This window comes from Ammospiza caudacuta, chromosome 9 (assembly GCF_027887145.1).
Source record: "Ammospiza caudacuta isolate bAmmCau1 chromosome 9, bAmmCau1.pri, whole genome shotgun sequence".
Taxonomy (NCBI): Eukaryota; Metazoa; Chordata; class Aves; order Passeriformes; family Passerellidae; genus Ammospiza; species Ammospiza caudacuta.
In genome coordinates, this window is record NC_080601.1 from 7,065,441 (window position 1) to 7,079,371 (window position 13,931).

The following is a 13,931-nucleotide window of genomic DNA, read 5'->3' on the forward strand; positions in this document are numbered from 1 at the left end:
GGCTGTTCCTGCATCCTCCCAGCCTGTTTTTTTCCCCATGCTGAGGAATGAAATCCCTGTTCAGGGACAGGGACAGCCCCTGATCACTGCAAGGACCAGTTCACAGAATCACTGAATCACAGAAATTCAAGGCTGGAAGAGACCTGAAAGATCATCAAGTCCAACCCATGTTCTAACAATTCAACTAGATCATGGCACCAAGTGCCACATCCAGTCTTTTTTTGAACTCTTCGAGGGATGATGACTCCACCACCTCACTGGGTATATGATTCCAGTATCTGACCACTCTTTCTGTAAAATACTTCCTTCTTAATTCTAACTTGCATCTCCCTTGGCGCAGCTTGAGACTGCGTCCTCTTGTTCTGTCTGTTGTTGCCCAGAGAAAGAGACCGACCCCCAGCTCACCACAGCCACCCTTCAGGAAGCTGTAGAGAGTGATAAGGTCACCCCTGAGTCTCCTTTTCTCCAGGCTGAACAACCCCAGCTCCCTCAGTCGTTCTTCATATGGCTTGTGCTCCAAGCCCCTCACCAGCCTCATTGCCCTCCTCTGGACACGCTCAAGCATCTCAACGTCCCTCCTAAAGTGAGGGGCCCAGAACTGGACGCAATACTCCAGCTGAGGCCTCACCAGTGCCGAGTACAGGGGGAGAATGACCTCCCTGCTCCTGCTGGCCACACCGTTCCTGATACTGGCCAGGATGCCATTGGCCTTCTTGGCCCCAGGACACACTGCTGGCTCATGTTCAGCCGACTGTCACCAGCACCCCCAGGTCCCTTTCAGCCTGGGCACTGCCCAGCCACACCGTCCCCAGCTTGTATCGGTGCAGGGGGTTATTGTGGCCAAAGTGCAGGACTCGGCACTTGGACTTATTGAACTTCATCCCATTCGATTCTGCCCATCCATCCAACTGTTCCAAGTCCCTCTGCAGAGCCCTCTGTCCCTCTAGCAGATCTACACACATTCCCAATTTAGTGTCATCTGCAAATTTGCTAATAAAAGACTCCAAACCCTCATCCATGTCGTCAATAAAAATATTGAACAGAACTGGCCCCAGCACAGGAGCAACCATGGTTCAGGAGCAACCATCCCCTGAGCACCACCTTCAGCAGGCTCTGCTCTCACCAGGCACACACTGCAGCTCCACACACCCCTTCTCACACCTCACTTCGTCAAACATCCATTTCCAAAGCTGAAATTAAGATATTCACTACCAGGATGAGATTTCTTACACAGGAGCTTGGGAAGCTGGGCTTCCATTCAAAGGGAGAACTCTGAATCATCATGAAATTGGTAACCAAACTGCTAATTTTAGAAATCTGGGAGAACTGATCAGTTAAAACGTGCAACAAGCTCATTATCAATTCCAAGCTTTTTTTTTTTTTTTTTTTTTCTTTTAAGGCAGGAAAACAAAAATGGAAAAAGCCTCAGCAAAAACAAAATCAACCAAAGTGCTGTAACTACCAAAATTTCACAGGATATGCTGAGTTGGAAGGAACCCACAAGGATCCACAAGGATTTGAAATGGGCTTTTTAAAAAGCATAAAAAATAAATCCTACCACATTTTGCCAAAGTAGCTCTTTCCTAAGATACTCATTCCCAAAAATGGTTCTAACAGTTTTTAAAGTACTCATTCCTTTCTCAGTCTTGTAAACATGGAAGGTGGGATTTTAGTGCTGATAATAAAAAAATTATTGGACAGACCTATGATCAGAGGATCACAAATATCCTGAGCTGGAAGGGATCCCCAAGGACCATGGATCCAGCTCCTGTCCCTGCACAGACACCCCAACAATCCCACCCTGTGTGGAGCTCTGGCACCCTCAGGGCTGAGCCCATACCCTGCGCAGTGCCAGCACCTCTGGGGAAGAACCTTGCCCTAAAATCCAACCTGAACCTCCCCAGCCATTCCTGGGTCTGTCCCAGTCACAGAGAGCAGAGTTTGGAGCTGCAGCCTGTGGTGAGCTCTGCCCTTTATGTCCTCCTGTGAACAACCCCAGTGCTCCTGGCTCTGGGATTATTCAAAGATTATTCTGCTGCCCCTCCACACCCTTCCCCACCCCTGTGTCCCTCCTTTGGTCACACTCTGGCACCTTCACCCCTTCTCTGTGCTCTGGTGCCCCATAACACACAAGGCAGAACACCACAACATCCTCCACTCAAGTTTTTACCACCAGCTGCACAACTCCACTTCCAAAGGAGCCAAACAACACTGTGCTGTGCCCAAGGAACCCTAAAATCACCACACCCCATTATCTGCTCAATCACCCAGTGCCACAATGATGCTTTGTCAATGCAGAAAGCAGAGCAATGCAAATAATCCATGTGGCACTGCAGAAATGCTCTAATGCTGCTCACACACTGAACAAAACACTCTCCTTCAAGGCTGAAATCATCCCCACATTGCTGAAGATGACAGTCTTTCCAGTTGCTATGAGAAAAATCCTGGATCATTATGCAAATCAGCTGTTATAATCACTTTCAAAAATAGCTGTCTATATATTCACATTATGCCAAGACCAAATTAAAGAATATGCAGTATACACTTGCAATTTTTTACATACATAGAGATATAAAAGTAAATTACTCATGTTGGTCCTCTAACTGATTTTGTTCACAAATTCAGACTTTTTTCCTAATAATGGAAAGTAGCCAAAAAAGCATAGCAAAACATTTACCAATTCTTAATTCTTAAAGAGTCACGAGGAAGCTGCAAAAAGCAACAGCTGCAGCTTTTCCTGCAATGATCAACACTGCCAGTCAGTAACTGGAACATCATGAGAATGTCTGAGGGGTTTTATGAAGTCCTAAATTTCCAAGTATTTAACCCCTGATCCTCACTCCACTCCTAAGGTGGCTATAACAGGAAAACAAAGAGCAAATAACCTCATCTCCTATTTTATAGGCAGACCAGTGCTACAGAATTTACACAGAGCTTTTTAAATCCAACACTGAGATGAGTTTTACATCAAAACAAAAAGGAAAAAGAACTTTTAAACTCATAGCCCCTTGCAATTTTACTAATATTAGTATTTTCAAGGGGCTGGAACAAAAGGAGAAGTGGGAATGGTTTCCCATTGATAGATAGAAGGTTTGTATTGGATATTGGGAAGAAATCCTGCCCTGACAGAGGCTGCCCCTGGATCCCTGGCATGTCCAAGGTCAGGATGGACAGGGCTTGGAGTGACCTGGAATCATGGAAAGTGTCCCTGCCATGGCAGGGGGTGGAACTGGCTGAGCTTTCAGCTTCCTTCCATCCCAAACCATTCAGGGATTCTGTGAAACAAAGGCTTCAAGAAGACCTACCAAACATTAGATTTTGTGTTTTTTAGAAAGGAAATGTCCAAGAAGGAATATTCCTGAAGCTGTGAATGATGGGGCTGTTCAAGCTGTGCTCTGGAGCTAAAAATCTTACTGCACATCCTGAACCTGACACCTGCAAATAAAACAACAACAGTCCATCTCTCCCAACCCTCAGCTTCCAGCTCCCAAACTGGAATTTCATTTAACAAAGAACAGCCTTAAACTGAGGAATCTACAGCCTGAAAAAAGCTCCACAACTGCCAGCAATGTTAATTTTCACTTCCAGTTCAGGCAGGGGAGGTTTGGCCTTGCTTTAATCTGCTCCCCACCAGCCCACTCCTCATCTGCTGCCAGCTCTGCTCTGTCACCCTCACCCCCTGCCTGCCAGGGGACACGGCCACCAGCGTGGGGTGGCCAAGCTGTCACTGCCACGTCCCATGTGACAGCAGAGCCCAGGAGCAGAGGCAGAGAGTGGCTTTGAAGGCTCCCAAAGCTGCTTTGTTGTCTGAATCAGCCTGCAGGTTTCAGGAGCTGTGGCTGCAGGAGCTGTGGCAGCACAGCTGGGCTGAAACGTTCCCCTGGTGACCTCCAGCCCTTTAACTCCAGCTTAAACAAGTCACAGAGCAAGAGCAAGGGAGAAAATAAACCAGCACTGCTCTAACTGTTCAACAGCTTGACAGCCTGGAGCTACAGGGGGAGTGTTACAAGAAGTGTCCACACTCCATCCTCAAACAGATTTAAGAGCCCTGACAAATGGCCAAGCTCTTATTAGTGCCATTTGCTTGACAGCATCCCAAGAACAAAAAAGAAAATGACACAGGAAAATATATCCAGGCAAATCTAAAGACTTTCCTGACATGCATGCTGTTTAAGCAGTACCCATGAGTGCCTTCTTTATTTACCAGGCAGCATTTCCATTAGCCAGCATGAAATGCAAAATCATTTTAGTGTTTTTCTAGGAGCCTGGATCATCAGGAAGTATAGAGGAAATGAACAGGAAGAAAGTTCTTCAGAGCAAAGGAGGATTCCTTGTAGCCAGCCAGCTGCACTTGTCAACTCTACCATCTGTGCCTTGAACAACAAGCAAAGGGACCAACTCAGATGTGGCTGAAACATTTTATCATTTACAAGAAATGCATTTAACCCCTTGATGCTCTATGTTCCAACAAGGACTCTCTTTTTTCCCCCATCTTTTAGGTTTTTTTTAAGCTTTCAGCCTGCAATTTCAATGCAACAACTGCAACTCCTTCATATCCAGGTGGCAAAGCTGCCCACATGAGGCCATGGGGCTGCCAAAGGTCTGCAGGGGAACTCAAATTCATAAAGAAATAAAGAAAATTCATAAAGAAATAGGCTCCATATTCCAACAAGGATTCTCTTTTCCCCCCATTTTTTAGCTTTTTTTTTTAAGCTTTCAGCCTGCAATTTCAATGCAACAACTGCAACTCCTTCATATCCAGGAGGCAAAGCTGCCCACATGAGGTCAACAAAGGTCTGCAGGGGAACTCAAATTCATAAAGAAATAAATCAGAAGATGCCTCAGGAGGAAATGCCAGGTTGTCTACATCCACAACTCACTTCTGGACCTGTTTATTATATTGGGAGTCATCCCAGAGCAAGAATCTCTCCTTTCATCTGTGGGGTGTAGGAAATGTGTCCAGGAACTCTCAGCCATATGGAGGCTTTGCTAATGGGGTCACGTTAAAATTGGGGGGAAAAAATCCCACAGACCTCACAGCAGAAGGAGAAAAATGGTAACAAAGGCATGAAAGATGATGGCTGCTCTAGAGAACAGCTTGTACTGCCAAAGGCTGAGGAAAAGGCACCTGAAACTTCCATTTCCAAATGGTCTGGAGTCATAAATAAAGATACAAAAGCATGCAGAGAGTAAAGGAAGCAGGAGATGCAAGAAATGTATGGACAATGCTCTGAGGCACAGGGTGGGATTGTTGGGGTGTCCTGAGCAAGGCCAAGAGCTGGATTTGATGATCCTTGTGAATCCCATCTCATGAAACCCTTCTCTAAAATAGCTGACTATATTAAAGGCACAGAAAAGCTGCCCTGCCCATTCACAAAGAGCAAACAGGAACATAAATGATGCACCACACTCTGTTATTGATACAAAGTGAAGGCAGAGACTGAGGCTCAAGTCCCTAACTCAGCCCTACAATCCCAAGAGATTTCCAGAGGGAAACATGCAGAGATTCAGGAAAGAAAGTTCTTTTGTTTCTGCTGCCATTTTGGAAAGGCCACATCCCATCTTTCCACAGCCAGCCACAACACATGGTGGCCCAAGGATGATGGTGCAGAATCCCAGGATCACTGAGGTTGGAAAATGCTCTGGCATCATCAAATCCCCACCCTGTGGGTGCCACATCCAGCTGTGCACATGAGGCAGGGATTGAGCAGATCCCCTGCAGAGGAAGCAATGCTGGGAGAAGCTGCACCACCACACCTCAAATTGAGTTTTTAAGTGCCAAACTGACCTGTTCTAACCACCATCCAGCTCAGCAGGAGCCCTTTCCAGCAGAGCTGTGAGATGTGATGGTGTGTTCCCAGCACACCTCCCCACTTTGCAGCATCTCCCTGAACCACCACTGTGTACTTAAGCATGTCCTAACCTCAAACACCCCCAGAAAAACACAGGAATTTTATTCACTAAAGAGAAGCCAGCACAGAGGAGTCACTACTTTGATATTTACTGACAGGAAGTGAAAAATGGCTCAGACTCAACTTTTTGCAAGGCTGAAAGAACATCCAAAAACTTTCAGAGACAAGGGAATTTAAAAGAGCTGTGGGGCTACAGCACACTAAAAACCTTCAGAGAACAGAAATTACAAAAAGCAGGGTTTGTATGGATTTATCAAACCTTAATGTGTGTGGGGTGGGTCAAAAGAAAATAAATAAACACAGCACAGTAAAAACCTTCAGAGAACAGAAATTATAAAAAGCAAGGTTTGTATGGATTGATCAAAGCTTAATGTGTAAAAGAAAATAAAGGTGAGTGGCAAAACAAGACCCAGGGCTATTCTAATAAAGCACTACTCAAACAAAAAGCTCCAAATAGATAATTTTATCCAAATGAGATCTGGTGTTTCCCTCCTCTAAATGTTAGCATAAAAAAAGGACATTACTTCTCGAAGTCACCCACACAAGAAATGAAAGAACAGAAAATCCACAACTCTTCACTTGGAGCCCAATATATACCCAGGCAATGCCATGAATTAAGCAGAGCCCTGTAAGAAAATTAATCATGCAATTAAAAGCTATTATACCACAGCTCCACAAAGGCAGAATTAAGTTTATAAAGACATTTCTTAAGCACTTCACTACAAAAAACTGGATATGAAGCAGTTTTTCTGCACTGCTGCACGTTGTGGAGCTGGGAGTTCATCTTTAAAGGGAACAATGCCAGCTTTTGCAATAGTCATCATCCCAAACACAGAGCAGTGGAGTTGAATTTTTTTAGCTGCACAGTCAATTACCATTTGAATCACAGAGCCACCACTTGAGCTCCATTGCCTAAGAATTGTTATTAAGATAACCTAGATTTATGCAGCATGATACAGGGCCTAATTGCACAATTATTTACTTCCATTCTACAAAAATTCTTTTTTTTTTTTTTTTCCCAGGCCCTCACAGGCAAGAGCAGAGGAGGCAGATGATGACAGGAGCAAAGAGGATGCTGGCTTGAAGTAGAAACTGCAACAAGGATTTGTTTACATCTGAAATATCAACCTGGGCCTAAGACACATCCAAAAACTAACAGAGCCCAAAGGAGACTCAACCACCCACAAATAATCCATGTTTCAGGAGACATCCTGCTCTACAGGGCCACACATTTCCAAATAAATTCTCTTCTTACAGCCTAGAAATCACCATTCCAGTACCTCACAGGAAAACCCAAAAAACCTTCACCCAAGTGCCAAATCAAAGGAACCCACACCTCCCCTAGGATTTAAGATGAGGCACAGGGCATATCCAGGAATTACCACACACAACTCCAGGCTATAGATCCCAATTTCCTCCCTGAAAAAGCCATGCAATAAATTAACCTTCAGCACGCACAGCAAATGAATAAAAATCACACAGAGCTCCGAGTTGCTCCAAACTAGGAAGGAGCTGGGCTCTGGGAGTCAGTTCTGAGTAATGACACAACCTTTGGTCTCTAATGTAATTAAGGGATTTGACAGCTCAGCTGCCTATTCCCTCCCTTCTCTTGCAGTTTGTCAGAACACAACAATTGTCCTTTAAATCATTCTACAACAACATTTTCATGTTTAAACCTGTGGTAAGGGAAGATTCTGGCTAAGGTACCAAGGTATAATTTGTCAGCTTATGCAGCATTAATATGGCAACAACATTAATCCATTAGAAATAGAATTTCATTTAGGAACTATTCAGCAATTTACAACCTGCAAAAACTTACACAGAACATTTCAACTTTGTGTTTGTACTCCTTGAAGTTTAGGTTTGGCTTTATGGTTTTAAGCAGAGGGGGGTTTAACACAACATCCTTTCAGCCATATTTTACTGAACAAATTATATCAATTGATATTAATTATATCAACAACAAAGAGGATTTAGGTGTCCAAACCAAGCTACAAGGGAGAGAATGAAGAGTACAGCTACCACTCTTCTGGGAGAAAATTAGGATAATTCTGTATTCCTCTGTAAAATGTTTTAAGACATCAATACTCAGTGTCTCTACAGCAGTCACTGTGCCCCAGAACACTTTGGCAAGTTCTTCTTGGTGTTCTAAGTGTAGCAACAGGAATTCTGTCCCAGAGAAATGTGCCAGCCCCAGCCCAGCAGTTATCTAGAGCCAACTAATCTCTGTGCATGATTCTACTGCAGCAGCCCCAGTGTTGCATAAGCTGCACACTCAATTCTCCATCCTCTCCCAGGTCAGGGGAAGGCAGATGGAACCATCCTGTGCACAGAAAGGCTTTCCTGACTAGCAGACATTCCTAGAAAGATGCATTTCCAAAATTCACCATCCTCCAAGACTGCAGCTGGACCACACAGAGTCAATGTGGGGAGGGATTTCCACAATTCCTCAACAGGGACAGAGCTGTCCTCAGCCAGCAAACCCCACAAAGCAACCCCTCAAGTGCCAGCACCTCATCAGTCTTAGTGCAAGTAATAAAAAACTTGGATTTTTCCTTAAAAACACTCAGACCTGGTCCTAGCAAAGCTGGCAGCTGATCCAGCATCACCCTTTTCATGTTTAACAGCAAAACTCTGCATGTTCTGAAGACTTCTCAACTTAACTGAGCTTAAAACCAAGCTCCAATCATCAATCACCCTGGCTGGGCATTTTTAAGAGGTCACCAGATAAGAAATACCATGCAGGGTGCCCTCATTTCTCTGCCCACCTTGAGAAGAACACACAGCCACCACTTCAAAGTGTGCACAGGAAGGTAATTTTGAATTTGGAGTTTAGCTTGTGCAAACAGCCTCCACATGCACTGACAATTTCTGATCCAAGCTGAAACATTTCCCTAAGAATTCTCCATCACAAGTGCAAAGGGATGAGCTGGAATTTGTGAGGGCTTTTTTTAAGCCCCTTTCTGAATAAAAGCAGTGGAAAAGCAGGGCAGGAAGGGGCTGGGTGACTCTGGATGGGATTGCACCCACAGCACCTGCTGGAATGTGGGGTTTGAAGGTTTTAGGTGCCCAACACCCCCATCCACACAACCATGGCACAGGGTTTGGGGTTTTCTGGTTGTGGGGAGCAGTGAATGACCCAGCCCATGTGAAACCCCAGAAGGGAAAATGCAGGAACACATTTGCAGCAATCACCACCTTGCTTTGTCCACCTTTGACAGGTCAAACCCTTCATCCTTGCTAAGTGCAGAAATCTTCCTGGGACCTAACACACCCTGCACCAAGCAGGGAACTGAAACTCTGCTGAGCCCCAGGCTTCTGAGATGAATTCAGAGCAAAACTGGCACTGATCTGGTCCAAAACCCAACACCATCCCAGGCTCCAGAAGCACAATCAGTCTGCTGGGCTCCAAACACTGCTAAGGAACATGGTTTACTTCAGAACAAAGAAATCCTTTCCCACCAATAAAATGCATTGCCAGTTGGTCTCTTCCAGTTTCTTCTAAACCCTCCCTGTGCTTGTGTACAAGACAAACTCGTTACAAAACCTCTAACAAACTTCAATTTTAAAATGAGCCCAAGTCTTTTAAACAAATGGCATTTCCAGCTCAGGCTCTATTTTTAAACACAGTATAGACCTCATGCTACTAATTCTTTTTTTTTTTTTTTTTCCTGGAAGCTGAGCCATTTTGAGTCAAGTCCCATAATTTCAAATTTCATTAAAAATGCAAAGAGCTTTAGGACTGCAAACAGCATAAAGCAGTCAAGAGATCCTAAGGAGAGATTCTAAGGAGCTTCCTGCTGCAGTTTCAGCATTCCCTGCCTTTCATTCCACGAGACAAAGGACGTGTGAGACGTGTAAACTGCTCCCAACATCTCCTCTGCCTGAATGTTGCTGCAGTTTGTAGCACTATGTAGGTCACGAGTTCCACATGCTTCAGTCGAGCCCTAGGCTCGGCTTGGCTGCCCGTTTGCACCCTGACAGGAGGCCTGGGGACAGCAGGCAGAGTTTAACCGAGCTAGGACACCCACAAGAAGCAGCTACATTTATTCCCATTTGCTAAATTCACACACAGAGCTCTTAAAACACAGGTAATCCGTGTATTGCTGCATGGAGATGTTTTCTCTTTGCTGTAAAGAGGGCATCACTAAACTGCACAATTTCAGAAATAACACACAGAACACCTCAGAAAACATTCTGGTGCTTGCAGCATCAAGAAATGCAACCATCAGAGAAGAAAGACGTGAATCCAAACTTTCCTTCTCACCCATGGGCACCAAAAAGTATCCAGGGCTGCAGAGATTAATTAAAACCCAAATAAACCAGAACTATCTGAAGTATTAAACAGCTGATTTAATGTCTCCACCTTTAAAACCCTTTTTTCTTCTAAGTTCAGAATATTTTTTCCAAGATGTGCATAAAGAGAGCTCAGAGAGCACATCTGATTAGATGACAAGCAGCAGCAGGGTGGTTTTTAAAGACACCCAGGCCCATTTCCACACTCTGCACTGATTTTGGGAAGATGCTGTCTCCCTTTGCTGAAATCCCACATTACACACACCAGGATTCTCACCCAGCTCCTCAGGAACTCAGGGCTCCAACCACAATGTCCTGTACTGCAAAGATCAAGACATCAAGATCATCAAGATCACTTTTAAAAGGCTCTGACACAGCCCAACCAAGGATTTTGGCACTCCAGCACCTCACCCAGCCTGCCTGGGGCACCCAGGACTTCCTGGCAATATCCATGCCCAAGAATCTCTGATCCACACTTCAGAACTGCTTGGGGCACCCAGGGGTTCCTGCAAGGCCTTTGGGAATATCCATGGCCAAAAATCTCTGATCCACACTCCAGCACTGCCTGAGGCACCCAGGAGCTCCTGCAAGGCCTTTGGGTAATATCCATGGCCAAAAATCTCTGATCCACACTCCAGCACCTCACCCAGGAGTTCTTGCAAGGCCTTTGACAACATCCATGCCCAAAAATCTCTGATCCATACTCCAGAACCTCACCCAGCCTGCCAGGAGCTCCTGCAAGGCCTTGGATAACATCCATGCCCAAAAATCTCTGACCCACACTCCAGAACCTCACCCAGCCCGCCTGGGGCACCCAGGAGTTCCTGCAAGGCATTTGATAACATCCATGCCCAAAATTCTCTGCTCACAGGGGACGTGGCAGAGCACAGAGCACAGACACCTCCTCCCCTGCCCTCACTGCAGCTCATTTCACTCCCCAGCTCCTAAAGGAGGTGAGCAGCAGCTGCTGAGGGTTCTGGAGCTGCAGGAGGAACCCAGAGCTCCATTTCCCAAATGTCCAATTCCTGGCTGCCCTTCCCTTTTGGCTGGACAGAGGCAGCTACCCTGAGAAAGTATCTCAACACCTGCTCCTCCTGCCATGCCTTCAACAGCTCACCTGGGCTTCAGGTTTTCTCTTTTTTCCCTTTAATATCACATGGTTGTGATATTGAATCCATGGCCACGTGTGTAAGGAATAAAAAGCTACCAGGCTTTTATTCCCAGCTACCAGGGATGGTGAGCAACAATTCCATGAGAGTCCTGCACAAAGTGATAAAAATATTCAACTTTCACTTCTGCAGCAGCATCAGCCTTCATGCAAAGCCACTGCACAGAAGTCCTCATTCATTAATTATCTGTTGAAAAAAAAAAGCCCACTTCTTCCAATAATATTTTTTTTTATCATTAAAGAATCCATACCATCTTTTCCACAATTTTCATGGCAGGACTGCAGCCAGCTGTTCCTTTTAGAAACACCAGCCTAAGCCCAGTGTAACAGCCTGTTTTAACATAAAATTCTAAGAATTAAAATTCAAAATAAGCAATCAGCACTTGACACATCATTAGGAAAGCTTGAGCAATAAAGTCGAGGTTCAGCATTCACTGATTTTCTTGCTGGGAGGATATGACCAGTTAAAATGTGTTTGGGTCAAAATATCTCTCCCTACCAAGGGCACATCTGGGCAAAGATGCCTGAAACACCAAACTCTTCAACTGTGACGGAAAAATCTTTTGGTTTTGCCACCATTTAACTCTTTCCATAAAGGCAACAAAATCTTCACAACAGCCAACAAAATCACCAAGTGCAAGTACCTAAAAATCCAGGCCTAAAAGTATTTTTATCACAAACATAATGCAAAAATAATGAACCAGAGCTGTTGGGTTTTTAACTAAATGCTAAACTGAAGTCCAGAACATTTCAGGTTGTTTTAAAGCCATCAAATTTTAGGCCAAGGCTCAATGCAAAAGCAAGAGATCTGTACTACCTACAGCTTTTAGCAGCTTTGATCCTGCTCAAAAACTGGATTTATTTGGAGCACTTGCTCAGACCTGAATGTAATTGCTCCAAAACCCAATAAATTTTCACCTAATCCCGTGGCAGAACAGAAACATCTCTCCAGAGGGAGAAGCCCAGCTCTGAGCACTGCTGTCAATATTCATTTTCCCAACTTCTAAGCAAAGTTTTTGCCCCCAAAACCTCTCCCACAGCACCAATCTTTCCCCAGCACGGAGCAAGACCCAGCCCCTACCCACCATGAGCCCTGCAGGGCATTCCAGGCTAAGACATCTGCCCAGCACATCTGTTCCAAAGGCCACCAAAACTGCACACCGGCTTTTGCCTCATTAGCCGTAACTGCACGCTAATTACTTATTCCAGAATAAGTATTCTATATAGTGCTCCTCCAGGAGACCCGACACACTCTCGTTTGTGACACATCCTCGGGAAAAATAAAAAATATGGTGAGTTTTGGCCGTTTTGGGGTTTTTTTAGAATTTGGAAGGAGCGATTGCCACCTCTTGTCATGGAGAGCCTCGCTGCATGCTAAGGTACAGCTCTGCCTCAGCGGAGGGCTGGAAATCAGGGCAGAGGACACAGCCTTCCACTGAAGCAACCCGAGGAAAGCCACAGGCCTGCCACGATTATAATCGCGATTCAAGACGAGTTACTAAATTAAAAAAAAAAATATATAGATATATATATCAATTAAGCGCTGTGCACGCAAATCACGGCGGGTCGGGCGCATTTGCTGCGTGAGCCCAAGCACCAAAGGAGCCGGAGATAAGCGGGGGGCTCCGGGGCCGGGGGGAGGGAGGGCACGGCCCCTGCGCGGCTCGGCTCGGCTCGGGGGGGCCGCCAAGGAGCGCTGGCGTTAATCCTGGAGCTCCCGTTAATCTGCCGGGCCCGGACAAAAGGCGGCCGAGGCGGCGGCGGGGGAGGGCGCGGCGGCCCGGGCGAGCCCCGGCGGGCGGCGGAGCGGCCGGGGGCAGCGCGTTAGGTAACGCCGCGCGGGTCTGATGCAATCGCGGGACGTGCGGGAGCAGGAGCGGGAGGAGGATACAGGTCAGGTCCAGGTCGAAGCCATCCTCCTGGTATCGCCTTTTGTTCCTGCTGACGATCTCTTTGATGATGGCGGTCATGTCTGGCAGCCGGGGGCCGCTCCGGGGCAGCGCGCAGGGCCCGGGCGGCGGCCGCGAGGCACCACCGGGCGGCCCCGGGCGCTGATGCTCCGGCGGCTCAGCCCCGGGCGGGCCCGGCTCCCGGCGGCGGCACCGGCTGCCGCTCCCTCCTCCTCCTCCTTCTCCTCCTCCTCCTCCGAGCGCGTCGGGAGCCGCGCCGAGCCCCTGCGGGCGGTGCCGCCGCCGCCGCCGTGTTTGGGGCGAGCGCGGCGGCGGCGGGGGGAGCAGCTCTGCGGCGCTCCGGGCCCCGGCAATGGTGACAGCGGCGCGGGGCGCGCCCCCGGCCCGGCCCCGCTCCGCTCCCCGCCCCGGGGGCCGGGCGGTCGCTCCCTCGGCTCTTCCCGGCGGCGGCTCCTCAGGGCGGCACGGCCGCGCTCATCCCCCGGCCCGCAGCGCTCGCCGGCGCGGGGCGCCCATCATGGCCGCGGCTTCCGAGAGGGACGGCGGGCGGCGCCGCCACGCCCACGCGACGCATCCGCCAACACACAAAGTAGTCCCTCCCACCCCGCCACCGGAGAAGCGGAGAAGCGGCGCACCGGGAGGATC

The 13,931-nt window shown here is 47.2% G+C and overlaps 1 protein-coding gene across 1 annotated transcript in view; it reads right to left on the reverse strand.

The window, feature by feature from the left end:
* Window positions 1-13,587, reverse strand: part of PTEN (phosphatase and tensin homolog) — a 49,805-nt gene extending 36,218 nt beyond the window's left edge. The window contains exon 1 of the mRNA XM_058810156.1: window positions 13,268-13,587. Coding sequence (XP_058666139.1) covers window positions 13,268-13,346 — 79 coding nt within the window. The 5' untranslated portion in view covers window positions 13,347-13,587. The remainder of the gene's footprint in view (window positions 1-13,267) is intronic.
* Window positions 13,588-13,931: the final 344 nt, after the last annotated feature.